The sequence below is a fragment of the Petaurus breviceps genome, unplaced genomic scaffold (assembly GCF_028583685.1).
Source record: "Petaurus breviceps papuanus isolate PSGF00001 unplaced genomic scaffold, PetGlider_PUasm1.0 77, whole genome shotgun sequence".
NCBI classification, from domain to species: domain Eukaryota; kingdom Metazoa; phylum Chordata; class Mammalia; order Diprotodontia; family Petauridae; genus Petaurus; species Petaurus breviceps.
Genome location: NW_027186492.1, coordinates 3021242 through 3048734, shown reverse-complemented (window position 1 = coordinate 3048734; position 27493 = coordinate 3021242). Strand labels below are relative to the sequence as shown.

Here is a 27493-nt window from a genome sequence, read left to right as displayed (position 1 = left end):
GCCCGGATTCGATCCCAGGTCATCCCGATTCTTGGGCCGGTGCTCTTACTCACTGCGCTACCTGGCCGCCTCTGGGAAAAAAGACATAATAGAGACTGAATTCATCAGGCCTGGAACACATTTTCCTGAGGTGTCTGTGTCTCACTGAGACAACAAGAACCAAGGCTGTGGGCTCAGATACTATTATGCTTAAGCTGTGGGAATCCTGACCTGCCTGACTTCCCAAAGGGAGCGATCCTACCCGAGTCCACACACTAAGGGGGCATGTAAGGAAGGGCAAATGGTCCTTGGCACCAAGGCCAGTGTGCTTGAGGTTATAGCTGCCTTCACTTTAAGGCCTCTATCTAGACTCCCAGTCCCATGCCCCAGCCACCTTTCCTGCCAGGGCTCAGCTCGGCACTCCATAGGAATGCTTCTATAACACACACTGGTCAATACATATGTGGGGCTTTCTGCAACAGGAAAAGAGTCATAGGATTCAGATCCAACGTGGAAAAGCAGAAATGATAAGGACACAACTTGACAAGAACAACATGCTCAGAAGGCAAAGCTACATCTGAAAAGGCACCAGTATAGCCCATTCCACACCCTTAACTGCCTCTGAAAAAACGTATTAGCTGAAAGCAGCTTTAGGAGGGCAGTCTGCTAGGCTGCCAGAGAGGCCCTTCCCCTCATCAGTCAATGTTACAGCAGAGTTCTGAATCGTTATGGCAACATTTGGTTACACAGGCAGGTGATCAAAAACATATGTTACAAAACTACATGCATCTTCTTCTGGATCTACTGGTAGGCAGGACCCTCCAATGAGCATCTCAGGGGCACATGGAATTAAACCTGCTCTAGGTCTCAGTTATACTACACTAAATTTTGGGGTACCTAAGCTTTGACCATAGTACAAGTACTTTCTACAGGAGGCCTTTCCTGATCCCCCAGCCGCTAGTGCCTTCTCCTCTTACATTACCTTCCATCAATTACGTATACATACACACACATGTGTACACATGTACGACACACACCCCTATATATCTTTTGTGAACTTAGGTGTTTACAAGTTGTCTCTCCCATTAGAACGTAAACTCCTTGAGGGCAGGCACAGTTTCTGGCCTATCTTTATAACCCCACTGCACAGCATAGCAGCAAACACAGAGTAAGCAATTTTACTACCCAGCTATCATATCGTGCTATTCTCCATAAAGTCCTGGAAGATTAGCTGGGCACAGCTTCAGCTTTCAGACATGCCTAAGTAGTCTGATGCCCACCAATGGAGAAAAAAAAATAAAACTGAGGTTTTCTTTTTTTTAATTTAAAAAAAATTTTTTTAATAAACTTTATTTATTATCTAACTGCCTTAGAGATTGGACCTTGCCTGAAAATGCCAGAACCAAAACTCTCCCCACTTCTCAGGGCCAGGCTCTCCTAGCACCAGCAGAAGGCTCCCTGATGACCAGACTGTCATCTGCTATGACCCTAGAGAGAATTCTCAGGACACGATGCCATAGGCAAAGACTGGAAAGGTATAAATCACCACAAAAATCCTTTGCCCCAAGGCGAAAGACTTTCCCAGGAACATCTTACCTGCTGCAAAAGGCATTTTGTAGTGACAGCTGCCATGAGTAGCATGGAGGCTGCTGACGCGGCTAAGGGTCATGGGGAGAACCCCGCAGAGGCTGTAGCTGTTTACTTCTTCTCCTTCTCCACAGCAGTAGCGTGATGAACACCAGGGGGGGTGCTGGAAGGGGGTCCCTGTGGACAGGGAGCTGGGGGCCACCAGAAGCCCATCACAGGGAGCAGAAGGGGACAGCTCTCCCCCCTCTGGGAACACAGGACAGGGCGAGTAGCCCCCACACTGCAGTCCGCTTTGACCGTAGTACAAGTAGACCCCGCTCAGGGTGGTAAGCTCAGGGCCACCATAAAAGCAGCCGAAGTCAGAGTGGTTGCCGGGCACAGGCAGTGGGGGCAGCTGGGGGAGAGGGAAAGAGGGCTGGTGTAGGTCTTGTTTGGGAGTGGGGGACTTCTCTCCTGGACGCCCATACTCTGGCTTCATGGCAGCCTGCCCGCCCATCAGCAGGGGCAGCCGGTGGTACAGGTCCCCAGGGCTCTCATAAGAGTGGCTCAAGGATTCAAAGGGTAGGGGCTCTGCTTTGCCACATAACCTAGGGGAGCCGGAAGAGGCAGCTGGCGGCCAGGTTCCCTCAGGGGGTATTTGCCAGCTGGACAGCCCCTCGGTCCCTACTAGGCCAGCTTCCTGCTTAGCAGCCTTCATGCAGTTCTTCCGATTGGCTTTGGCCCATTTAAGCCTCAGTGTCTTAGGGCCTATAGAGTCAGGCCGGACATCCCCATCAGTGGGGTTTCGGGGGGCACGATGTGGCAGTTCCCGCTCCTGGCTCAGCTTGAGGAAGGCTGCTGCATTCAGGCTGGCCAGTCTCTTGGGAGCAGTATCACCTTCCCGGCGGGCACTGTCTTCAAATACTTCCTCAGGCAGAATGTCCTGGCTACTACCCTTGAGTCTTCCTGCCCGAGTTCGGCTCCGTCCCTTAAAGCTTTTGGGGACTGGCTTCTCTGGTGAGGCCCAACTCCCACTCATTTTATCTCGAGCCCTCCTAGTTTCCCCACGGCATCGCCGGGTAGCAGCAAGCCCAGCCCCATCATCCCTCTCTAGGAGGAGGTTATTAAGGGCTTCTGCATTGAGCGAAGCTAGACGCCTCTTTCGTGGTTCCTCAGGAAGGGTGTTATCAGACCCAGCATCCTGCTCCCCACCTGTCTCACCCTTGCCTGGGATAGGAGTCTCGGGCAAGCCAGGTGCAAGTGGCTGCAGCTCCTCAACCCAACCTGAGGCCTCCTTGCCTCTGGGGCTGGCCACATGCTCCAGGCGGGTCAACAGCACTTTGCAGGTCTTGGGCTTGCCTGGGCCCAGAAGCCGCTTGCGTAGGGGATAGTTTTTTCTAAGCTCTTGTAGATTGGGGAGGCTTGGAACCTCTGGAACAGCCCCTGGTTCACTGCCCTCCTGCCGTTCCATCCTCTTGCCTTCCACCCGAAGTGGCTCACGGCCAGTGGGGAGAGAGCTCAGCAGGGACAGAGATTTCCTCCGAGCATGCGTCATAGAGCAGCTTCTGGACCTGTAGGAGAGACAGCAATAGTAATAACTGACAATTCTATGCAGCACTTTGCACCTACTATTTCATTTGATATTTAACAACCTTGTGAAGTAGGTGGTATACAGGTATGACAAGGAAACTGAGGCTGAGAGGTTAACCAACTTGCCCATGATCACACAGCTGCTAAGAGACAGAGAAGGACTGGAGATGAGGTTTCCCTGGCTCTCCAGTCTAACATTCTTGTCACACTACATCTCTCTCTGACCCAGCCTAAGCCCACAGCTCCCCCCACTCAAAGCCCACCCCCATATTCATCAACTCCTCCTCACAGTCAATTTCCAATTTTATTATCCCTGCCAACTCCATTCTACTCACTACCAGAACTCCAATGCATCACCTGGTCCCCAATTTTTCCAAGCCTAGATTTTTCCCCCCTCCAACTCTCCTCTTTTCAAGTCACTGATGGTCCAAAAGGCCTGTGTGTTGTCTCAACTGAAGAAAGGAATGCTCACCACCAAAACCCATTTCCCCCATTAGCCTCCTCGCCCAAGGCTCTTGCCCATCTTGTTCATGCTCATGGAAGGAAAGGGAAAGGAATTATCCATTCAGAAATGGAAGACAAGCAGATCCAGGGATCAAGGAAAAGTAAAAAGGAAATCTGAGAAAAGAACCCAGCCTGGTACTCTACTCTGTTCTAATTCATGTGATTTGGGGATTGTATACTAAGGACTAAGCAAAAGCTGTGTGGTTATGGGTGACAGCACCCCTTGTTCCCATGGGAACAGAAAGGTTCCTATGAAGGTTATACAGCAATAATCCAATTTAAGAGTAAAAGGGAAATGGACAGAGATGGTACTTCTGGGCTTTAGTTTCTTCACTTATTAAGGGGTTGAACTAGATGACCTTGAAGGATCCTTCAAGTTAAAAAATTCTGTAAGAAAAAAGCCACTCCCTTCTCACGAATGGAGAGAGGGTCCCTGTTGGCAAGCGTTAAGAAGTGGCAGGAATTTCTGGGTAAAGCTACCCCCCCCCCACCTCAACCCCAAAGGTTCCAGTCATAGTACAAACCATCCTCAAAGCCAGACATTCCAGGGTCTAGATTCTATGAAGAAAAGGCCTTCAGGGAATCAGAAGTTTTCTCCTTACCCAGCACCCAGGCCAAAGCCACCACCTCAAGCTGGCTCTTTAAGGGCTCCCATAGGCCAGGAAGCTGTCACCTAATCCTGTGGAGCCATCACCAAATGTGGCCCCAGAGGCTCCAATTTCCCTGGGAAGGGCAGCTAACTGTCTGTGCTTGGGGAAGGGAAGATTGGAAAGCTGGCAGTCTGGGACCCTTCAGCCCTTGTGTGGGTACATGTATATGTGGAAGCAGGTCCAAGTCACAGACCCAGAAGCAGATGCCTTAAATCCCTGTTTAAACACAAAGGGATTCAGGAAAAGGAAGAAGCAAAGAACAAGTCAAATAAAAGTTAAAGGGCTGGAGCCTTTCCCCTCTCCTGGCAAGTCCAGTGATTTGGTATTATTCCAGCTTAATAACAACTTATTCATATGGTGCTTTAACTTGTGAGGTAGATAGTGTTAGTATTACTGTGACTACTTAATACATGAGGACAATAAGGCTAAGTGACCTGCCCAGAACCATAATTGTCAAAGCTAGGACTGGAACATAGGGGTCCTCCAGACTCCCATGTCCGTGGTTTGCCACAAAAATCATGCTGCTTCTTAAATCTGAAGACATTCGAGACCACAGACCCCACAGAAGAACAAACCAGATGTAGGAAATTCTTCTTCAACAGTGTGCTCAGGCCAGAGCACATACACATGTGACAGGTAGCAGAGGACCCTGCTCTTGCTCTTAAGGGGGCCAGGAACACTGGGGAAGGAGCACTGGGCAGGAAATTTTCCCCCAGCAAAAGAGGCTGCAAGGACCTGGACAGCCAATGGATAAGGCGAACCTAACTGGTCACAGGGAGTCTTGGAATGCCTATTCCCTGTCAGACCAAATCTGCCCTCCAAGAAACTCAAGTAGCAGCTGCAGCCAAGACACAAGGTGAGTTTCTAGCTTAAGGTCCAACTCAGCAGACCCTAGGTCTCGAGGGGGGTAGCCCACAGGGGCCCAGTTTCTCCCACAAGCTAGGCGACAAAAACCCAATCCTGGCCCCTAGGCTCCTCTGCTCCTTTCTGCCTACCCTCAAGGCCGGCCCATCCCCACTTCCCACCCTTTCCTTCTTAATTTCCCCCACTGCTATTGTTATTCACATACACTCCACTCTAAAGAACACAGAGTTAGAGTCCCTGCTGGGCTAGGATTTAACCCTGAGATTCCCAAACGGGAGTTGGGATCAGGCTTCCTGAAGCCTTCCTTCCCCAGTGATCATGCCAAATACCCATTCAAGATCAGGAACAGGGTGCAAGGTGATCACTGGCCAGCCAGCTGGGCCAGCACCACCCTGAGCTACTCACTTTCAGCGCCTGACATTTCTCCTGGGGAGAACTGGGCTAACTGAGGGGGGTTGGGGGGGAAGGGCTTTGGGAACTGTCAGAAGGACTCCCCTCCCTGCCATAAACCAGTTTGATCAGCGTGGGCGACCCCCACCCCAGAGCCCTGACTCGGCAAACTGGAAAGGGGAGGCAGTGTGCCAGAGAGAAAGCTGTGGCTTCATGTGCTGACCTGCCCTGGCCCCAGGATAGGGCCAAAAGCAAGACACTGGGGGCAGAGGGAGGGTGGAATGGGCGGAGGAGAGGGGCAGGTCAAAACCAAGACCCCTTTCCCCAGAAAGCTCAAGTGACCCCAGGAGGTGGGGAAAGAAATGGAATTCAGATGGAGCAGCTAAGCTGGGGTGGTGGCGGCTCCCTTCCCCCTTCAAGGTCTAGGCAGAGAGCCCACCAGAACAGAGGGGCAGGGGATGGCCTAAGGCCATGAAGCCAAGCTCACCCAGACCGGTGGCCCTCACAGACATGTATGCATACTAAGAATCAAAGCCAAGCTGGGAACATAACTACTAAGCTGGTAGACAGCCGTCATACAGAGATCCAAATGACCAAAACCAGAAAGGCTTGGCCCTTGCTGTGAAGCAAACCAATGAAATAGCAGAGGACAGAGGCAAGTACTCAAGGGCCACTTGTCAATTAACTGAATGGGTAGGTGACCTCAGGGCCCCAACCTAGGAGTCTTTTCCATCATATAAACATGAAATCACCAGTGAATTAGCAAAGGGGGAATAAGGGTCTCAGGGTTATGCTTCTCTCCCTTCTCACAGCTCTTCTCTAGGCCTGAACATGTGAATTTTTTTTTCCATTTGAACAGCCAGCTCCAGAGCCTCAACATTCATGTCTCCCAAGGACATGTACCTACACTGTCTGGTCAGGTGGAGATGTCTCTCAATTGCTTGACCCTGCAGCAGATAAACACTATGACCCTTCTGAGCCTGGGTGAGTATGGGGTGCTCCCCATCCCCCTTTAGTGAAGTTATCAAATCCCATTTAGCTCACGGAGAAAACTCTAAGCCATCTAAAACACCACAGCCAAACCACCCCAGATCTTATGTAGGACCCAAACTGTGAACTGCCCCCTCCCTCACCCCGGAATCTTCCAAGTAGGGGCTGGGAGATTTGGCTCCAGCTTCCCTCGAGCATGCTGAGCTGTGGGCTTTCGAGGCACGCTGAAGAAAGAGGGGAGTGAGTCACACTTTGAAGCCTGACGTGGGAACTACTGCAGCAGCTTTTCCCTGGGGTGGAGCTGGGCAAGGGAGAAGCATCTCACAGCTCTTTGGACATACCCCCTATCCTCTCCCCCCCAAACCCCTAAAGGATCTAACCTAGTTGGGTCAAAAGAGAATCCTAAGAAATCTGAGTAAGGTATGAATCTCAGTACAGTTAATTAGTCCTTCCCTCTCATTTATACAATGGATCAACCAATAAGTAAAATGACTATTTTAGCTGTTGGGAGTGGGGTGCTTACTAGGAATTTGATTCTATCACTGCCAAGAGCCAAGGAAGGCAGCTGTGCTGATCCCCCACCCCCACTCTACTGCTAACTCTCTGGGTTCTCTCTCCTTCTAAGGATATGGTCATTGGCTACCTCCTAATTGCCACTCCCAATAAGAAATTCCAAGGAAAGTGATGCTGGGGAACCTGATTCTACAATCTAAGATATTTCTCATGCCCTAGGGTAATGTCTAGCCTGTGAATACTGGAGAAAACCAGCCCAGCAGTTTTTCCTCGGTGTTTTCCCCTTCTCATCAAACATCCAGGTAGTATGAAACCCTGAGGAAGAACAAGCAGGAGGTCAAGACCTTCAGGAGATAGAGTAATAAGATGTACAGTTTATGCTTGTTAGGTAACTAGTACTAAAATTACTGCTTTTCTTTTCTATTTTAGGAAACTCAATCTCAGAAAAATGACTTATCCAAAGATAAGTAGCTAATAAATGGCAGAACTAAAAATCAAACTATTTCTTCATTCTAAATCCAGTGGTCTTGTCACTATACTACAGTGTTTTCAATCAATGAACAAGGATTTATTTAAGAGGCTAAGATGGGCCAGGCAAATGTCATCCTGGCAAATCTCAATCAGAAAGACCTGGATTCAAGTCCTTGCTGGATCGCTTAACCTCTCCACACTCCAGGCAAATAAGACTGAGTTGTAGAGCAGGAGTATATCTACACTGGCAAAGGGAGTCTATGGAAAAAGGAATTCCCTACATCAGTGAAAACATGGGTCCTATTTTTTAAAAAAAGGAAAAAAAGAACAGTCTTTTCCCTCAAGGAGACTCATGTGAAGTCACCCTAGAGACCGAGCAATCCAAAAGTCTTCAGTTATTGGGGGGCAGAGAGGCTGAAATCAGGATGGTAGAGAACAAGGGCCAGCTCTCTTCCAAAGTCAAAGTATGCTCTTTACTAGGGTTCTGGGCCTCAATTTTGTCTGTCTTGTTGAACAGGACTGGAAAGAAGAAATTAGGATATAGATCTGGAGTTAGAAAGGACTTAAGAAGTCACTGAGTTTAACCCCCTCCCCTCCTTTTACAGATGAGTAAATTGAGGCCCACAGACCACTCAAAAGACCTGAGAAGACAACTTCATCTTGATTCTATACTCTAAAGCTTCAGGCTGGTCTCGAAATGGTTCTTTCTAGGCCTTCCCCTCACACTGTCTCAGGATAACTGTAACTAAAAAGGGAACTGACACATGGCCCTTCCCTTCTCTCTGCAACAAGTACCATAAACCAAAGGTGGTTAGGGCTAAAGGGGTGACAGGGAAGGACAAGCTGAGGCAGGGACATTGTTACAACCTTTGCAGATTTCTAGTCACACACTAGTATACGTCTTGGGTGAGGGGAGAAAGGCAAGTCAGAGAGTGCTTCTGGGCCACCACAGGGCCCCACCTGGCTGCTAACCTCAATGCCACTCTAGTTTTGCACCTTTTTTTTTTTTTGTCAAGATGTTTCTTGCTGATACTAAAGGGCTGGCCTTAGAGGAGGCAGAACCTGGAGCTGCCTAAGTAAGCCCCAGGAAGGTTCCTATCCAAAAAATTCTTCCCCACTGATGACTGAAATACCACCATTAGCAGTTAAACTTTGCCTAGTCCTAGCAGCTTCTTATAAAATGTAAATATTCCTTCAAAGGGTAGCATATACATTCCTAGCGGTGTGAATTTTAGGCAGTGTGGGATAGCAGAAAGAATATTACTTATAGCTTCAGGGGATGCCCATTTCCAAGTCTTCTCAGGTCTATACAGAGATAAGTTATCTAAGGTGCATAACTCTAGACAAAACTCCCTGGACCTCAGTTTCCTCACTTGTAAAATGAGAACGATCACCAAATCTTAGATGTAGAGCTGAAAAAGATAGTTAGAGGCCCTGGAGTCCGACCCATTCTAGAGATGTGGTACCGGAGGCAGCAGGAAGTTAAGTGAATTGCCCAGTCACATAGCTAGGGATCCTTTGAGGGAAGGATTTGCACCTCCCTTTTCCTGACTATCAACTACACCACACTAGACTAACTGATTCCTTCCAGTGCTAAATCCTACTAGTTCCTCAGCTTTTTCTACCAAACAAAAAGGACAAGGAAACATGAGAAGACTGGAACCCTGGGGCTGGTTGCTGAGTTATGGCAAAAGGGCACAGAAAGGAGAGGTGTCCTTATTAGGCTGATTCTCAATATGGCCTAGAGTGAGGGCCACAGGACATGGGACTGGGGGAGGGGAAAGGTACAGAACAAATGGGCAGGGAATTCCTTGTTTTCTTCTACATCCTCCCAGCTGTGCTTATTGTACTAAAAGTGAGACTACTTAATCAACTATACCAAGGGTGGAGATCAAGAGAATCATCAATTCTCAGCTATCACTCTGTGATTCATAACAGACAATCCAAAAGCCATCTTGGAGGGCTGCTTGGGTCTCCCCTTCCTGTCCCTCCTACCATCTGGGTTTGGGAGGGCAGAGAGCTCCCTTACAGCCTGGGAGCTCACTAGATGAGTGACAGCAGCTGGTTAACTTCAGAAGCACCCAGGGTCCGTTCTTTATAGCCCTTCTCTATATTAAAGGGCTGCACCTCTAAATGAGGCCAACTCCCTTTCTTCTCATTTGTAAAATAAAGAAATTCTGCCTGCATACTGAACTCTGTCATACTGTTATAATTCTACATTTTAAAAGTCCAAGCCTTACACCTTGGGAAAATTGGGATCTTCATTCTTTTCTAGTTGTGCTGAGTGTGGTGTGAATTGGGGTCAGGGATCTCTCACTCCAACACAGCCTGAAAGTCTGCTCTCTACTTCTAGGTAGAACTTCAAATTTAGCATAGTAAAACCAGCCAAGAGAAATACTTTTAGCCTCTTTGAGGAGGTGTGTGTGTGTGTGTGTGTGGGTGTGGGTGTGGGTAAGGGAATGTGGATTTTACTCCCAAATTCACTGTGAGCTCATGTCCAGGAACCACAGAGAAATATTACTCCTGAGAGGATAATCTTCCTCAGTCCTGTTAGGTGTCTAGTAAAAAGCTTCATCAGCTATTCAATCCATTAGGACAGAAAATCCTAGACAGTGTTAGATAATACACATAACAAAAAATGAAAACTGGGGTCCAACATAACCTAGGAACAGGCTTTTCCATACACCCCGGAAAGTACACTTACGAACAGCTTCTCTGAGCTTAGGGTTCTATAGTTAATGTCTTAGGAGTGCCATAGTAGCATGTTCTTAAGAATCAAACCCTCCTGGTTGGGAAGGAATGGTGGGATGTTGCCCATATCAAGTTCAACAATCCCTTCTACTATCTCAACACCCTCTGACAGGATGTTGCTAGACTGGTCTCAACATAGCCTAGCTAGGTCACTGATGGGTATTCACCAAGAAAGCTTTGCCCTGAGGAAAAGTGGCAGAGGCAGTGAGGGTAACAGTTTTTCCTAAGTGGGCACAAGTTAGACTGTCTTTTTATTCCCCTTTAGCACCCAGCATAGTGTCTGGTACATAGTAGGCACTCCGAATAGGGTTGCTGAATGAATGAAACCTAGACACCATCCTGGCATGGGCATACATATACTCAGGGTGCTCTGGGGAACAACTCCAACCACCGCCACCTGACCCTGTTGGAAGGTCTGCCTTACTACCAGCTCTGCCTTGCTGCAAATATACTGGCTTCACTTTTCACTCCTCTTAACCCTCTTACAAGTGATGTTCCTAAGGTGCTGGGCCTCAGTGTACCTCTAAAGTCTGTCTGATGCCCAGACCCTTGTCCCACTACATTAACCACAAGCTCCAGTTTGCCCAGCTGAGTATCTTGGTACACTGACCCAGCAAATCTGGGATCTACTTCTATCTTGTTGTTGGGAAATGGGCTTTAATTTGCCATAAGTGAAACTGCAGAAGCCATTTTTCCCCTTCCCTCATGATGTAGTGTTATCTATGTAAGTAGTGGAATTTTCATTGAAGGTTAAAAAGTGTTGACAACTCTTCTCCCCAAATGGGTCTGCCCACAGGGAGAGAGATGTGACTAAGTTAAGGAGAGGAGTCTGAGGAGTCTAAGTCTATAGCCCCTGGGCCCCAGGTGGTGAAGGTTACCCGGAGAACCAGCTATGCCTCTTACAGCACAAAGCAGATAAGTTAGTTTATAACTTGTGCCTCACTGGAAGAAGCTACAAAGTGAGAGAAGAAACAAATTAGGAAGTGATTACTTGCATCACAAAGGGATTCTTCAAAGGGTTCTTTTAAATGGTAAACTCTTCAACTTAAAATGATCCCATTTACAAAACTTAACTTGACACACTGCTTTTTTCCAGGTAGGTCATTATTACATGAAAGAAGGCACACCTGCATAAAGGATTGTGGCCACTGAGGCAAAAGCCTTGGGCTGTGACCCAGCAGGGCCAGGTTCTGGTCCAACGTCAGTCACTGCACCTTCCTCTGGGACCCTAGGCAAGAACTGAGCCTTCTTATCTCCTTCTACATCTGTACAAGGAGAGGCATGGACTAAACAAAGCATGGGCTCTTCACCTTTTTTTTTTTTTTAAGTTCTAAGAACCCCTCTGGCAATCAGGGGAAGACTTCAGTCTCCTCAGAATAAAGATGTTAAACACATAAAATACGTCAGTTTACAAAGGAAGCCAATTATAATGAAAGTTATCAAAATATTAAAAAACAAGTTCATGGACCTCAGATTAGCAACCTCTGGACTAAATGATTTCTAAGGTCCCTTCTAGCCCTAACATTTTATGAATCACTATAAGAAACAGCAACAAAACTTTATAAGTACACAGATCACAAAGGGACACGGAGCGGCAAGGAAGTTGCTATTGTTATTTCATTCAGAATTTGTATATTTAACACATATGTGTATATATATACATATACACACACAATACACATTTCTATGTATGGCATGATGTATGCATAGATGTATAATGTAACACTTTAGGGGGACTCTCCTATGGAGGATTTATGAACACTATGGCGTACAAGAGGGCTTCAACCTGTACCTCCGGGAAGGTGGAGCCCCATGGCTAAGGTCATCTAAATATCTAGACAGAAGTAATTCCAATTATATTTCATTCCTTTTTGGTGTCAATTTGTATTTGATGAAACTTCTATTTTTAATAAAAAAAATAGGATCGTCTTTGCAATTTTCCAAAAAAAGCAATTAACCTGTAACATCCAAGTGATGTGGTAGAAAATGCTTTGGGCTTAGAGTCAGAAGATATTAGTTCCAATTCCAGCTCTGACCCTAGCTATTCGGCCCTAGGCAGAGCCTAAATTTTCTTATCTGTAAAATGGGAGTAAAAATACTTGTACTACTCCTGTCAGAGGATTGCCATGTGGAAAGCACTCTATATACCGTAAAGATTTATACAAATAAGTAAGTCCATATTATGCCATTTCACAATGGGATGCAGACTGACAAAAGGAAGTTTTCAGGAGTGAAGGACAACTCATCCCCTCTACATACCTGAACATCACTGAACAGATCCAGATCCCTGGGAGGGTCTCAAGATTGCAATGGCCACTTGGGAGGAAGCTCTGAATTACATATGACCATTCTGGTCTCTCAATGTCCCCATACTTTCCAGGCTGGACCGGGAAAAAAGTCTAGTCTGGTTGGGAAGCCATTTGCACCATAGTATTTAACAAACTGAGAGACACAAGAAAGGCAGGGAAAGTTAAGACAGACATATGCTCATTAAGCTTCCTTCACTGGATTGAAAACTACATTTCACAGCAAAATGAATGAAATCTTTTCTTCCCCCCTCATATATTTTCAATCACAAACCTTTAGGATGGGGAAAAAGACTCATGTAAAATATATTCATGATTTGCTCATATTCAGAGGTGACATTACTGTAATGCTCTCTCTTATTTCAGGAATGGGGACGGATTTCTGTTCATATAGCCAAACTTTTATGCTGAGACATCTGACAACTAAGGGCACAAATTTCTAAGATGACTCACCAGTTATGGATAATTTTTGGCTGTGGAAAAGACCAAGCTAACTGGACCATACAAAGATTGAATATGTGGACTGGTCTTATTAGTATAATATTCTAATCAACTGAGACAAAAATAGATGCAGAGAATAGAGAGAAGCCAGAAAAACTTCCCCAACAACCCTGCCTCCAGGAAGCAGTTATAAATACCTGAAGTATTCATATCATATACATAAAAAGAATAGGCAAGACCCAAACTGTCCTGGATGGTGGAGAGCATGGGAATACTATCTGACCTGAACCCTAAGGCCTTTATTATTGTTCAGTTGCTTTCAATTGTGTTTGACTTCTTCATGACCCTATTTGGAGTTTTCTTGGAAAGGATACTGAAATGGTTTGCCATTTCCTTCTCTAGCTCATTTTACAGATGAGGAAACTGAGGCAAACAGGGTTAAATGACTTGCTCTGGGTCACATAGCTAAAATGTTTGGGGCCAGATTTGAACTCAGGAAGATGAGTCTACCTGTCTCCAGGTTTGGCACTCTATTCACTACACCACCCAGTTTCCCTTACCCTATGATCTACCACCTCCTTTCTTCTCTTTCAGGGATCATGCATTTTTCCGGGTTCAAGATGAGCTCCGTTATTCTCTTTCACAGCTGACAGCACAGTTAACTACATACATCTCAAGTACTCTTATATGTGCATGTACATCCTCTTTACATCCTTTCTTTCAACTCTCGCCAATTACTTCAGAAAAACACTTCTCCCTCTCTCATTTCATTTGTAAACTAAAATTGACCCTAATCATGTGTGACAAGTTTAAGAGTGGTAGTGCTGATTTACCTTGAGCAAGCAAACAATCAATTAATCAACAGGCACTTATTAAGCACCAGCTACCTTTGTGGTATGGTAGATAGAAAGCCAAAAATTAATGCCCCTGATATCAAGGAGCTTACAACCTATTAGAAAGGGGAAAAAAAGCTGTAAATTTATAAGTGAAATTAAACAAAGAATTTGTGCCCATCAACCTCTTGAGCCCTTGAAATTATGCTGTCTTTGTAATCCCTACAAGTTTCTATCTGCCTTCTCATTCTTCTCTAAATATGCTTTTCCTCAAAATGCCAGCATTCAAAAGAAATAAAAACTAATTTTTTATCTTTAATCTTTTAAATTTTATCATGTGTTACAACAAAATTGTTTTCTACTATTTTTGTTATAACTATACAGTATTCAGTTATATTATAGATTAAATAGGTTTTGGGTGCTGGTCTGAAAACGAAATTTCCATTTCTAAAATTTTTTTCTCCAGAAGAAAACCTCAACAAATAAAACAAATAAGCTCCCAGTTAAAAAAAAATTAATTGGACTTTTGTAATAGAATTAGTTTGTAAAGTGGGGGACCAACTGCATTATCTTATAAGGGGAAGGGTGTTTTGGGGCAGGGGAGAAGAGAAAGAAGAAATTTTTGGATATTTCTCCTATTTTCAAATATTATTCAGGGAAGGAGATTCTATGACTTCCTTCATAACCTCGGAATTTTCTTTATACTTCTCTAAAATTCTCTTGCTACAATCAGCTTTCATTTCGTTTTCAAAGTTTTATTGATGTCTTTTGATTTTACATTTCACTCCTTTTCCCATAATACATGATCCCTCCTTTGCTGCCCCTTTAACATAGAAAATATGGTTAGGCAAAACCAACCAACATAGTGACTGCTACAGTGTATGCAACACCAAATCCATCACAATCCCACCTGTGTGCACCAGGAGTAGAAAAGGTTGTGTCTCGTTATCTGTTCTCCAGGGACAAAAGTGGTCAATTAATCCAAAAACATTTCTTTTACATCTGCCTTCCTTGGAAATAGAGAATAGCCAACCATTCTTTTTCACAGAACCCAGATAGTTGAAAATGCATAGAATTATAGATTTAAGCTGAAAGGGTCCTTTGAGGTAATTTAGTCCAGAGAAGTCCTAAGAGGTCATTTGACTTGCCCCAACACAGGAAGGTCAGAACCTAGATTCAAACACTGATTGCACACCCCACTAAGTACTCTTTAAATATAAAATTGTATTAAGTGATCCCTCAGTCTTCTTTCTCTTCCTTTCCTTTTTCCTTGGTGATTTTACCTTTCAATTTTTTTTCCATTATTTTTCTAGCTCTTTCCTGGATCCTGTCTAGGTTTTCCACACCTGTCAAGTCATGAAGCCGATACAGTGATCTAATAAGAGCCTAACCATTTTGAATATAGTTGGATGATGACCTCATGGCTCTTAAATGTCAACCTTGTGCCAGCACATCCTAGTATCATGCTGATACCCCAATAACAATTTTTCCATGAGTTTATAAGCAAGACCCATCCTCTTTGACCTTTCTGTGTCATTTTACGACACCTAACACTACACCTCCCTCCCCCCCCCCCCCACAGGAGTGCTCTCTCCCCTTGATACTCTTAAAAAGCTGGCTTCTATGACACTGTTCTCTCAAGGTTCTTTCTCTTTCTCCCCCCAGACAATTCCTTTTTGGTCTCTTACTGGCTCTTCTTCCTCCTCCTCCTTCCAAACCCTAAATGTGTGGCGGGGACCCCTGGTCCTGTCTACCTGTATTCTTCATTTCTCCATTCTCTTCTTTGGCTTCAATTATTACATCTAATTGTATATTTACCATTTCTGTGAGGGCATCTCTACCTGGATGTCCTGCTAACATTTAAACTGAACTCATTATCTCTCCCTCTCCCTCCAATAAAAGGAAAAAAAACCCCACCACAATACTCCTAACTAAGCTATTTCTGGAGATGGTACCACCACTCTACCAGCAATGTAGGCTTGAAATAGTCTTCTTATATTTTTCCATCTTATTTGTCCCCACATCCAATCAATGGCCAAGTTCTATCTTAATCTTTTCTTCCCACTCCTGCTACCACCACAGTATTGCCTCCTACTAGGTAGTAACAGTCTGGAACCTGGAATCCATCCTACATATTATAGCCATATCAAAGCAATCTCCCTAAGGTACAGGTGTAATCGCATTGCTTGTCTCCTTGAGGAGGTGCTCTACTCTCTACGGACAAGATAGAAACTCTTTATCCTGACATTTAAGGCTTCTCATCCATTGGCTTCAATCTACCTTTAAAAATTTTTAAAAATTTTTTTTGTTTTGGAGGGCAGTTGGGGTTAAGTGATTTGCCCAAGGTCACATGGCTAGTTTTAAGTGTCTGAGACCGGATTTGAACTCAGGTCCTCCTGACTCCAGGGCCAGTGCTCTATTCACTGCACCACCTAGCCACCCCGTTTTATTTTTTAATGGACAAAAAATCTATTTTCTCTTTTGCCCCCGGCCACTAGAGAAGAAAGGAAAAGAAAAACAAAACCCTTATAACAAATAGGCAGAGTTGACCAAAACAAATCTCCACACTGGCCATGTCCAAAATGATGTCTCATTCTGAGTCCATCACACTTTTTGTCAAGGGGCTAGTGCATTTCATCATTGGCACTCTGAAATTGTGGTTGGTCATCACTCCAAACCACCTTTGTCATGTTGTTTCTCACTGTTTCCCCTTCACAATTTACATTTCGGTCAAACTGGTCTATTAATCTTTCCCCACCTCATCCTACTCTTTCTTGCCTCCTAGGAGGCACTCCATTTGTGCACATCATTCTGACTCCCTGACTCTCCAATCTCTTTAACCCCAATGCCGGCAACGGCCACCTACGTCTTCGCCAACTGAAATCCTTTCTTTCCTTCATGTCATATGCACTGTCCTCGTCTATTAGGTCTTTCTCTGATATTTCTACCTAAAGAAGTGATCCCTTCCTCCTAGAATCTCTAGCGACTCTCTGTTTGACCTCTGATTAGTCTTATTAAGTCTTAACTTATTGGTTTTAACTTGCATTATACTCAACAAGATTATAAACTTTTCTAGGCAAGGAACTGGGTGTATGTGGCTTGTTTGTTTGTTTGTTTTTCTACCTCTGCAGCTTTCCACACCTTACAGTGACTGGCACATGGAATCACAAAATTAGAGCTGCCAGGAACTTCAAGATCAACCCTCTCAATTTACAGATGAGAACACTGAGGCCAGAGAGAGGGGAAGTGACAACCAAGGTCACAAAGGTTTGAAATAGCTGAAATGTGATCTGAGCCCAGGTCCTTTTATTCCTTACTCTATGGTGTATCTAAATGTCTTTTGAATGACAATGACCCTCAAAACAGCATTCGTCAATTCAAATGATACAGGGCAATGTTATTTGGTCTCTTCTGATCTTTCAGTATCAGCTCTAGAGCTCTCAGGGCCCAAGGAACTGGGATCATAAGCAGAGGAGAAGGAGGAAGAATCAGTGGGGTTTTTAACTTTACAGGTTTTTATAAGAATCTTTGGCAATAAAAACTGGCTGTGATCCATAATGACTGAAAAACACTACCCTAACACATGCAAAAATTCATAAAGAATCAGAGTTGATGCCAGTCACTTGGTCCAATCTCTAACTAGAATGTGAATCCAATCTACGTGTCTAAAAGCCATGGCTGTGTGTGTATGAATATAAAAAATTTTAAAATAAAGAATTAATTTTCAAGTATATTCTGCCTCTTCCCAGACACAGGGAGAAAGATTTTTTTATTTATGTAATAAATTATGTAATTTATGTAATACATAAATTATGTAATAAAGATTTTAATGAAGGGAGAGAAGGGAAGCTCACAAAAATTAAGAGGGACCATTTCTGGAACTATACACACTATTCCATAGCCAAAGCACCCAAGTCTTACTTTTGCAACAAAGAGATACATTTTCTTAACTCTACTCTAGATCATTGGTCATTACATTTTACAACCTTGGTCATTATAATTACACAGGGCTCAGTTTAGATTTTTTTCAGGTGAGAATATAATTAAATATACTTAAAGATTTACAAAGCCAACAGTTCAAAGCTGAACAGTAATATTTGTGGAATTTTTAACTGACAAAATCTCCCCTCGCCATTAAACGACAATGGCTCCTGGTATTGACAACTGGATGAAGGGTCAAAATATCTACCTCTATTTCTTTTTCTCTGTGTCTTAGAAACTGAAAACAGCACTATCTACCTAGGGCAGAAGGACCACCAAGGCAACAGAATGACAAATGATTGTTTGCGGAACAACCAACTATGTATCACAGCAGTGAAAAGGAGGGAAATCTGTTCTAAACTCTAGGGGTGAAGTCCAAGATTTAAATCCCATTCTCCCAGAATACATCGAGAAGAAAGAGCTGGAAAAAAGTTACACCTGACTTTGATCCTACAGCAAAGAGGAGATTCACTAACAAGTCCTTTCACTCAAGCAACCTACTGTATGCTACTTCAAGCAGGTGTTCCTTAGGATAAACCCCCATCTAGGCCGAGGTTCCTTTTTCTCCTTGTGGAAGGGCCTTCAAACAAGAGCTCAAGGACAATGTGATTTTTGTGAGATACTGAAAACCATTCCTAGCAAGTGTTCTCCACTGGGAGAGTGGTGGGGTTTAGATGTTCACTCTCCCTGAAGAACCCCTCCTACGCCTTCCTCGCCCACATCTACTCAATGAGCCCATGGACTCAAACCAGTTTTGTCAGGGTCAGGGCTCCAATGCCTTAGCTAACCTGAAGGAAAATTGGAGGAAGTTGTCTGGAGCTCAGATTTTTTAAAGCTATCACAGTAACTTCTTGTTTATTCAGGGCCTGATCAGTCTTCCAACTATACTCCTCCTTCCTTTTAACCATTTGACTTATCTTTAGTATCTCTATCATAAGATAGAGATGGGGGCTTAGGGGAAAGGTGGAGAACCCGATGGGAGCTGAAATTCCAACCAATCTGTCTGACTACAGTTAAAAGAAGGAAGGAATTCAATTACCTGGGACCTCCCTCTTCCCCAGGGAATGGGCATCAGGCTTCAGTGGTCAGTAGCTGGAGAATACCAGGAACCCAGTCTGCTGGTGATTTGATTCCTAATCACGACAGGCTGGATTTCACCTCTCTCCTCCAAGTTAAATAGGCAGCACATCCTAACTATAAGCTGGTATATTCCAAGCCAAGGTTTCCTCTTCCCTGCCCAAGACCCTAGGTCTGGTCCTTTTTGGAAGAGGAGCGGCGACCAACACTCTTCACCCCAGCTTTTGCCCTCACCCCACTGAAGGCCTCGTGTCCCCAGCACAATGGCAAGTTCACAAAGGAAGTGAGCCTCGCCAGACTGTGCTAGCAAATTCCCATAAATACTTGGGCCTGGGGTAGCGCTGCTTATGTAAAATGCTTCCCCATTGAGAGATGCTGCTTTATTTACATTCCTCACTACCCATTCATAAAAAGGAGGCCTTTTAAAGTCGGAGCTGTTCGTATAACGCTCCATAAACCCAGCAGCTTCAGCTGGCAGTCTTAGACCCAGCCTGCTTCTCAACGCCAGAGATTTTTTTTTTTCAGATATTTTTTTTCCTTAATGGCTCACCTTGCGACGAGGCATTGAGGCCAGATGCTGCCAGAGCAAGGCCAAATAGAATAAGAACAAGATAAAATGAAAGAAAAAAATCCACAGAAAAATCCTCCCAACCCCTGAGAGAGCAATACTGAAAGGAATGAAAATAAATTGAAAATTCCTACAGAAGTCCAACTTGGGAGGGGGGGTGAGATGGGCAGGATGGGAGTGGGGGGAGAGAACAGGGAGGGCAGAAAGGAGAATGTCGAGGTGAGGGATTTTCCTTACAAATTTTCTTAAACTTCCTTTATAGATGACAACACTTCCCAGTTTCCCATTCATCCTTCCAGGTGCCAGAGGGTGTGGAGGGGATTTTTTTAAGTTGAAGGTGGAGCTGGTATTGGGGACTTTTAAATTTCAGATAAGGGTAAAAAAAAAAAAAGGATTACCTATGCCCCTTGACCTAAGGGCTTTTTGGTCCTTGTGGGGAAAATAAGGATAAGTTATCCAGACATTGCTTTAGATGAATAAAAATTATGCTGATGCCAGTAAAGAATTGTGTCCAAAGGCCACAGAGCAAAGCAGCTTGGAGCTAGGAATGAACCCCAGTTCTAAGCTGTAGTACCTCTTCTAAGCTACAGTAGATGAGGAGGAAAGGTGGTGGTTTCTTTGATGGGGGAGTGGGCTTTGTTGCCATGGCAACAAGAAGAGGTATCTTTCCCTTCTGGAAGGAAATGCTAGTTCATTTATCATCAAACTGGGGCACAAAAGGGGAGATGGGGGGGTAGGAGAGCTGAAGAATGAATTTTTAAGTATCTAGACTCAATGCAGTCAACAGTCTTATAACCCATTCTCTATACTGGTTAACGATGGGCAGTAACAAAATCCCAAATTTGATAGGATTCCTAATTACTTCTTTTCAATTAGCTTTAATTATGGATAGATCTGTTTTTCAAAGGACCTCTGTCCCAGAGTAGCTGAGACAGAGTGTACACTCCCTCTACACCAGACTGGAAATCAGGAATCCACAAAATCTAGGAGTCTCTATTCTCCCCTCCAAAGTATTTTTTCCTTCATTTACACCCAAGAATGAGAAGAGATAAAACACATGGATTCATTTAGCATGGACGACAAGGAAAATTGCATAACGACAGCTAAGTGTGTGGGTGGGGGGAGATGGTCTGGTTGAGTAGGAAGAAAACAGGATTACAACATTTTCAAAAGCCATCTCTATATGGTGTCATGAGGCCAATCTACTAGGCAGTAACCACCAAAAGTGCAGTAGACGTTATAACAAACGTGAGTCCACAAAATCCCAGAATGCTAAGAGCAAACAAAAATACAAAAGAAAAACAGCAAAATAAGAAGATAGCAAAACCTCATTTCCTCCCCCATCAAATGACCCAGCATGTCTACCTCCAATGAGGAAAGGTCAGAGTCCCTTATAAGGGTATACAAAATACTGGGTATTTTGGGTCAAGTGCTTCTCCAGCCACAATTCAATAGCATTCTTCATTCATTCAGGACAAAATTTTTCACTGAATGCCTATGTGTGCTAAGAGCTACAAGGTATAATATGAAAAGGGAGAGCATACAATCCCTACTCTCAAGAAGCCCAGAATCTAACCATGGAGACAAAACTAAAAAATACGCGAACCAACCAGAAAATAATATAAAACCAAGTGCTTTATTGGTGCAAGCACTTCAGTACTGTGGAGTTCAAAGAAAGAGAAAAGTGAAAGCCAGGGAAGGAGAGAGAACTGGAACTCATTCTTGAAAGATGGGGAGGTGGTATTTGGTTGAGGTAGGGGCAACATTTGGTTAGGGGAGAATTCTCCCCTAAAGTGGTAGAGAAAGGACTGCCCAGGGAGGATTACCTGCTTGGCTGAGTAATGATACTACTACTACTACTAATAATAATGATAACACTTAATATTTTATATAGAACTTATTATGGCATTACCTCATTTGATCCTCACAATAACTCTAAGAGATAGATACTATTGTCATCCCCATTTTACGGATGAGGAAACTAAGGCAAACAGGTAAGTGACTTGCTTAGGATCACATGGCTAATACTTGTCTAAGGTCGAATTTGAACTCAGGTCTTCCAGATACCAGACCCAGTGCTGGTAGTACTGCGCCACCTAGCTGCTCCTAGTAGAAGGAAGTAGTAAAGGTTGGAAGGTCTTAAAATTTAGAGCTGAAAAAGACCTCAGATGTCATCTGGTCCAACCCCTCCTTTATAGATGAAAAACTGAGGTGCAGGCAGGTTATTGATCTGATCTGCTTAATGTCAATAAGAAATAAGTATCAGAGTTGGGATGCAAACCCAGCACAGTTAGTCAGCTAAAGCTTTCATTTTTACCATGCTGTCTTATGGGGCAGGATAGCAGAAGCCTTGAATGTCAGTCTAAGAATTTGGGTGTATTCTGTAGGCAAGTGAAAGCTATTATAAGGTTTGGGGGCAAGGAAATGACTGATCAAAGTGAAATTTTAGGACAACTGTTGTGACCATGTCATGTAGGGTTCTGGGGAGCAGGCTGGAATAATGATAACAGAGACAACAGGTAAAATGCTATTGAAAAATCCAACCATGAGGTGATGAGGGCCCAAACAAGGGTGGCACTCAGAATGAAAAAGGAGAATCAACAGAACACACATGGAAAATTTCATCAGTCAAACTCTCCTAGAGCTAAGTTCCTCTACAACACTGGCTGCATCTGATTTTGGTGGTTTCCCTGAAAGACCCCCCCACCAGGGAAGGAGCAAGGCCATTCTACAGCTCCATTCTGAATTCCAGTTATTAGAAGACATTGTCTCATATACAGCTACCAAAACAGATGAGTGCCTTGGAATCCCAGCCCCTGGAGGCCCAGAGAGCATGAGGACCCGGATTCTCCACCATTCTAGTATGCTTATGCATTGAAACCCTCTCAGTCATTCTCCAGTCCACCAAATCTCCCTCAATTCCAGCGCTCAAGGCTGCTCATGTTCTGGCCCAGAGGCTCCACCCTCAAGGGGAGATGGTAGTGCAGCCCACACTGCACCACTGGGAAGATTGACAGTCTGAGCATCAGCAGCTTCCCATGAGCTGGGATTAGATCCAACCAACAGCTGGTGGTAGCTCTTACTCAACACTGCCTGAGGTGGGATTTGAACTCAAGTTTTCAACCCATACCTCATACAGCCCCTAAACCTCTAATTCTCAATGTTGCCATCTCTTCTATTAAGAGAAATGGCAGCTGAAGGGGAAAAAGGACTTCTGGAGTGTTTACATGACCAGGAAGATAGCTACCAGATTAAAGCCCAATACTGATGTTGGAGGAGGTGTCTACAATTTAAAAGAACAGAGGGCAATGGCTCCCACCCCACCCCCACTGTCCACAGAGTCCTCTTGTGGTAGTGATGCACTCTTCCTTGCAGGACACTATGTCCCTCTAGGGCAAGGTTTAGTCTGATAGGGACCCCTTCTTCCCTTTTTATGGAAGTTTTATGATGGGGGCAGGAAAAGTCTCCCAGGGGGACATCTCGAGGTAACTACGCAGCTTTTTTTTTTTTCCTTTTATCATCAAAATCTGGCCCTGGGCTTTATTAATAACCTCCAAAGTCAAAATGAGAGCATTTTTTCACTAACTAGGAGAGCATTTTTCATTAAAGGAAGACACTGGTGTGGGGCCCTGGAGCTCATTTTGTGAGCCCTAATAGAGATTAGGGTTGTGGAAAGCAGGGGGATCAGAAATGTGCCCCTAATCCAATTTATTCCCCTAAAATTTAGGGCCCTAACAAGACGAAGTCAATTAGGAGGCTAATGCTTATTTGCAAGTCTTTTACTTGAACCTGAGGTCCTGTTCCCCGATCACCCCAGTATAATACATACATCATTCTCTCCCAGTACCCTTTTTCTGGAGCTACTCCCCACAGGGTGATGTCTCAGCTACAGAAAGGGGACCTCCTTAGCTGGAGCTCATGCTCACTGCCACCCCTGGGAGGGAAAGGGCTTCAAAAAATGGGGCAGAGTCCCCTACCCTATGCCTTCCCCCCACTCCCGCCGCCTTCAGAGGCTCCGGGAGCGCCTCCCTCGCCAATCGGGCCGAGGGGCCTGCCTGCCTGGAGGAGCGCAGACGTCCTGCTGCTACCCCGCCCCCGCTCTCCTCGGCCCCCGCCGGGGCCTGACCCCAGCAGCCAGAGCTCTTCCCGGGAAAAAGCCCGACAATTCAGGGAGCCGTGGCAACAGCACCGCGGCTCCTCCTGCAACCGGATCCCCTGGAGCCCGGAGCCCGCTCCTCCGGCCACGCAGTCCCCAGGGTCGACCGAGCTGTCGGGCCATCCCAGAGGGTGGGGGTGGGCGCCTCGGACCCTTGCGCCCCTACCCGACGCCACCACCTGCGCCCCGCTCCCTCATGGGCGCCGCCTTTGTCCAGCGCTTCTCGGCCGCGTTGGCCCCTCCAGCCGAGCTGACCCAGCCCCCCAGGCCGCAGCCGAGAGAAGGCGGCGGGGCGGAAAGGGCAGGGCCGGGCTGGGCTCCGAAGCCCGGGCTCGCTGTCACTTCGACGCGGCTCTGACAACTTCAATTCCACCCACCTCTCCGCTAAGCACCGCAGCGCCTCGGACCCGTGCCCGCAGCCCAGCTCGTCCTCCCCTCTCCCCTCCCCCGCTCCCCCCCCCCAGTTCGAACCTGGTCCTGTTGCGTACCCAACCCCGAGCTTCCCTGGGGGCACCCCGCCGGCCCCCGCCCCCCCCCGCCGGGCCCGGGCCCTGGCCCCCCGCCCCCCCCTCCCCAGCCTGACTCTAGAACCGGCTCCGCTCCCCATCGCGGGCCCTCCGGGGGAAGGCGCTTCCCACAGCGGCGGGGCCGCCCCGGGCCTCGGCAACCCACTCGGGGGGCTGGTGAGGGGGGCGCGGCGGCCCTGGGAGGGGAGCGGGGACACTAGCCCGCGCCCGAAGAGCCAAACCCGGGCTCCCGAAGCGCAGCTACCAATGCCCCTACCTCGGCCGCAGCCCCAGGACGCCCGCCCGCGGTCGGGATGCACTCCGCCGGCCCCTCGCCCCACCCCCCCCCAGCCTCCCGACGCGGGCAGCGGCGGCGGCCCCCGGGGGCTGTCACCTCGAGGCGCGTCGCGCTCCCCCGATGGCGGAGACCCACCCGGGCGCCAGGACTCCCGGGAGAGAGGCGGCCCGCGCGAGCGGTCAGCACCTGCTCAGCGTCCGTCCGTCTGTCCTCATCCCCGAGCGGGGGCGGCGGCGCGTTCGGCGGGGCGAGCGATCGAGAGAGAGCAGGCGGACGGTCCCTCTCTTTCGCCTCCCTCTCTCCCTCCCTCCTCTCGGCCCCCAGCCCCCTGGCTCACCCGACTGGTGGCGCGGACAACGGGGCCCAGGACGCCCGCAGGCCCCGGCCGGGCTGGAATCCGGCGGCTGGAACCCCCCGGGGGCGCTCAATTCCCGGGCTCCACGCTGCTGCGTCAGCGCCTCCTCCTGGGGGCCGGGGCCGGGCGGGCGGGCGGAGCGGGGGCCGCGACCGGGCGGGGCCGTCGGAGGAGCGGGCGGGCCGGGCCGGGGCGGGAGGGCTGCTGGGGCCGTGCAGGCGGGGCGGGCGTCCAGACAGGCGGGCGGCGGGGCCGGGCTCCGGGATCCGCTACGCCGCTCGCGGTTCCCCCACAAACTCCCCGAGAGCGGAGCCTCCGCCGCCCTCCTTCCTGCTTCCTCGTCCGCAGCCAATCGGATTATGGCCCTCCGCCACCTCCACCAATTAACAACAAGCCCTGGGCTGGCCCCCGCCAGCCAATCCCGGCCCTCTGTTCCCCCTCCCCGCCCCGGACCAATCAGAGCCGCCCCCACCGGCCGGCCTGTCCCAACGCAGGGGGCAGCACGAGGCTGCCGGGGGAGGAGGTGCGGGGAGTGGCGGGGAGGGGGGGTCGTATCCAAGGGGTGGATTTCCTCTGCCAGCCCCTTGTACCTCTCTCTTCCCCGGAGCGCCCCCCAACCTGGGCCTTCACCCCCAATGGTCCATACCCCCAGTCTACCGACCCCCAAGACCCTCTCCCCAGAAGCTCGCCCCAGCTAGCCCCCAGGAAAGTCTTACGTAGCGCGCCCCCCCCCCCCCTACCCTTCCCCTTCCCGTCCCCCCCCCCCCACCCCCTCCATCTCCCGCCCTCCCGCCCAGCCACCCATCCAGGGAAACTGCAGGAGGCACGGACACACCCCACCCTAGCAGGCTCCTGCAGCCCGAGGTTAAGCTAGAGGGAACCCAGCAAGAAATGAAACAAGCTTGGACGCCCCCTTCTGCATTAGACCCCAGATCCCAGTGAGAGGAACCCCTTTGCAGGGAGTCGAGTCTCTGCCTCACCCTTCCATCGTCCCCTAGCACAAGTCTCCTTTCCCTTGCAGTGAGGTCAGCCCCTGGCCACGCCGCTCCCCCCTCCCCTTCTAAGCTCATTTACCCCCCTACGATCTTCTCCTCTTGACCCCTCCCCTACTGGCCCCCTCCCTTCCAGATCCTAATTCTCCCTCTTCCGATGCTTTTTTTTTTTTTTTGCTTAGCTTTCACCTATTTCCATCTCGCGGCAAAGGCAAATGTGCGTTCTCCAACACCGCCACCCTTCCCACCCCCTACCCGCCATCAGCCCATTAGGGGAGTCGTCAAGAGAGCTCCCAGAACAAGGGGTGGTTAGTGTGACAATCTCAGAGGGGCTACCTCAGAGTCCTCGAGCCGAGATGCAGTTATTTTGGCAGGTGGGAGTCAGAGCTGTGTAGACACATTCCTGGCTCCCCTCCCCCCTCACACACAGACACGTCCCTAGGAGCCTGAGCATGACTAGTCAACCCGGTGGGCACAGAGGCAGAGCTCAGACTATGCATGGCCGAGGTCTCTAACCTCCCAACACCCGCTCTTACCCTGATCGGTAGGGGAGTCCAGACGCCGAGGCGGAGGGGAGAGGCGAAGAACAATCTAGATCCACTGACAGTCTGAAGACCGGGGTCTGGGAGCAATATGCGCTGGGCCCCAGGCATGGGAGGGAGTAACACCCGAAGAGAACTCGGTCAGAAGAAACCAAGCCTCCTAGTAACCTAAGCAACCCTCCCGAGGGCTGCGGGATCATAGGAGCATAGATTTTGAACTGGAAGGAATCTTAAAGACCCAACCCCCTCATTTTTCAGTTGAGGAAACTGAGGCCCAGAAAAGTCACACAAGTTAGGATTTGGAAATAGGTGTTTTGAGCCCATTTCCAAGTGCTTTTTTGGAGCTGAAAAGGGCCTTAGAGGTCATCTAACTGAACCCCTCATTTCTACAATTAAGGAAATTGAAGTGAAGAAGAGTGATTTGTGCAAAGCTACATAGGCAATGAAAGTGGGGATTGGAACCCAGGTTCTCTGACGACAAATTCTGTGCCCTTTCCTCTAGTTCTCCCCCCTCTTCCTGCCTTATCACTGCCTTTCCTGACACCCAAAGGTAGCTCCAAAAAGATCAGAGCAGCCACCTCTTCCCAGCTTTCCCTCCAACCCCCTCTCCCCCAAAATGCTTACCCATCCCATCTTCTTCCGGAGCCTATACTGGGGTCTTTGCTATCCCTAGCCCGACAGGTTTAAGGAGGGGTTGGTTCACTAGGGGAAGTGTATGGTTGGAGAGATAAGAATGTGGCATTAGAGATCTCTGAGAGGGTACAGAGTTATTCTTAATCCCTTAGCCTTTGCGATCCTCTCAGGAGCACTAGTAAGTGAAGACTGAGCCCCTCCCCCCAAACCTTGAATAGAAATACACACACACTCCCACCTCCACAAAGCAAACTAAGGCATTTCTCCTTTTCCTCACTATTTGCCCCTCAGGGCGAGGTCCCAAATTAAGTCCTCCTCTGAACCAGAGGCAGCTTCCTTAACACTTGCTGAGCTACAGGCTGTGCCTACTCCCCTGCCCCTCCCTTACTCCCATCCCAGGGGACTAAGGGAGTAGGCTGATAACCCCAGTCCTGCCCCCACCCAGTTAGGGATTGTTGGTGAAGAAACAGCAGCAGTCAGCAGAGAGAGCCTTGTGCCCCTGTGCCTTTAACTGAACCAGGAGAGAAGGAGAGGGGA

At 47.5% G+C, this 27493-nt stretch overlaps 1 protein-coding gene across 2 annotated transcripts in view; it reads right to left on the bottom strand.

The window, feature by feature from the left end:
- The window catches only part of BAHD1 (bromo adjacent homology domain containing 1), a 35732-nt gene extending 8580 nt beyond the window's left edge, over positions 1-27152 (bottom strand). The window contains exons 1-2 of one of the 2 annotated variants that reach the window (XM_069105743.1): positions 26318-27152; positions 1576-3116 (exon numbers count right to left, since the gene is read on the bottom strand). In XM_069105743.1, coding sequence (XP_068961844.1) covers positions 1576-3116; positions 26318-26523 — 1747 coding nt within the window. In that variant the 5' untranslated portion in view covers positions 26524-27152. Of the gene's footprint in view, positions 1-1575; positions 3117-24771; positions 24901-26317 lie in introns of those variants that run through there. The other variant, XM_069105744.1, reaches the window with a different exon arrangement.
- Positions 27153-27493: the final 341 nt, after the last annotated feature.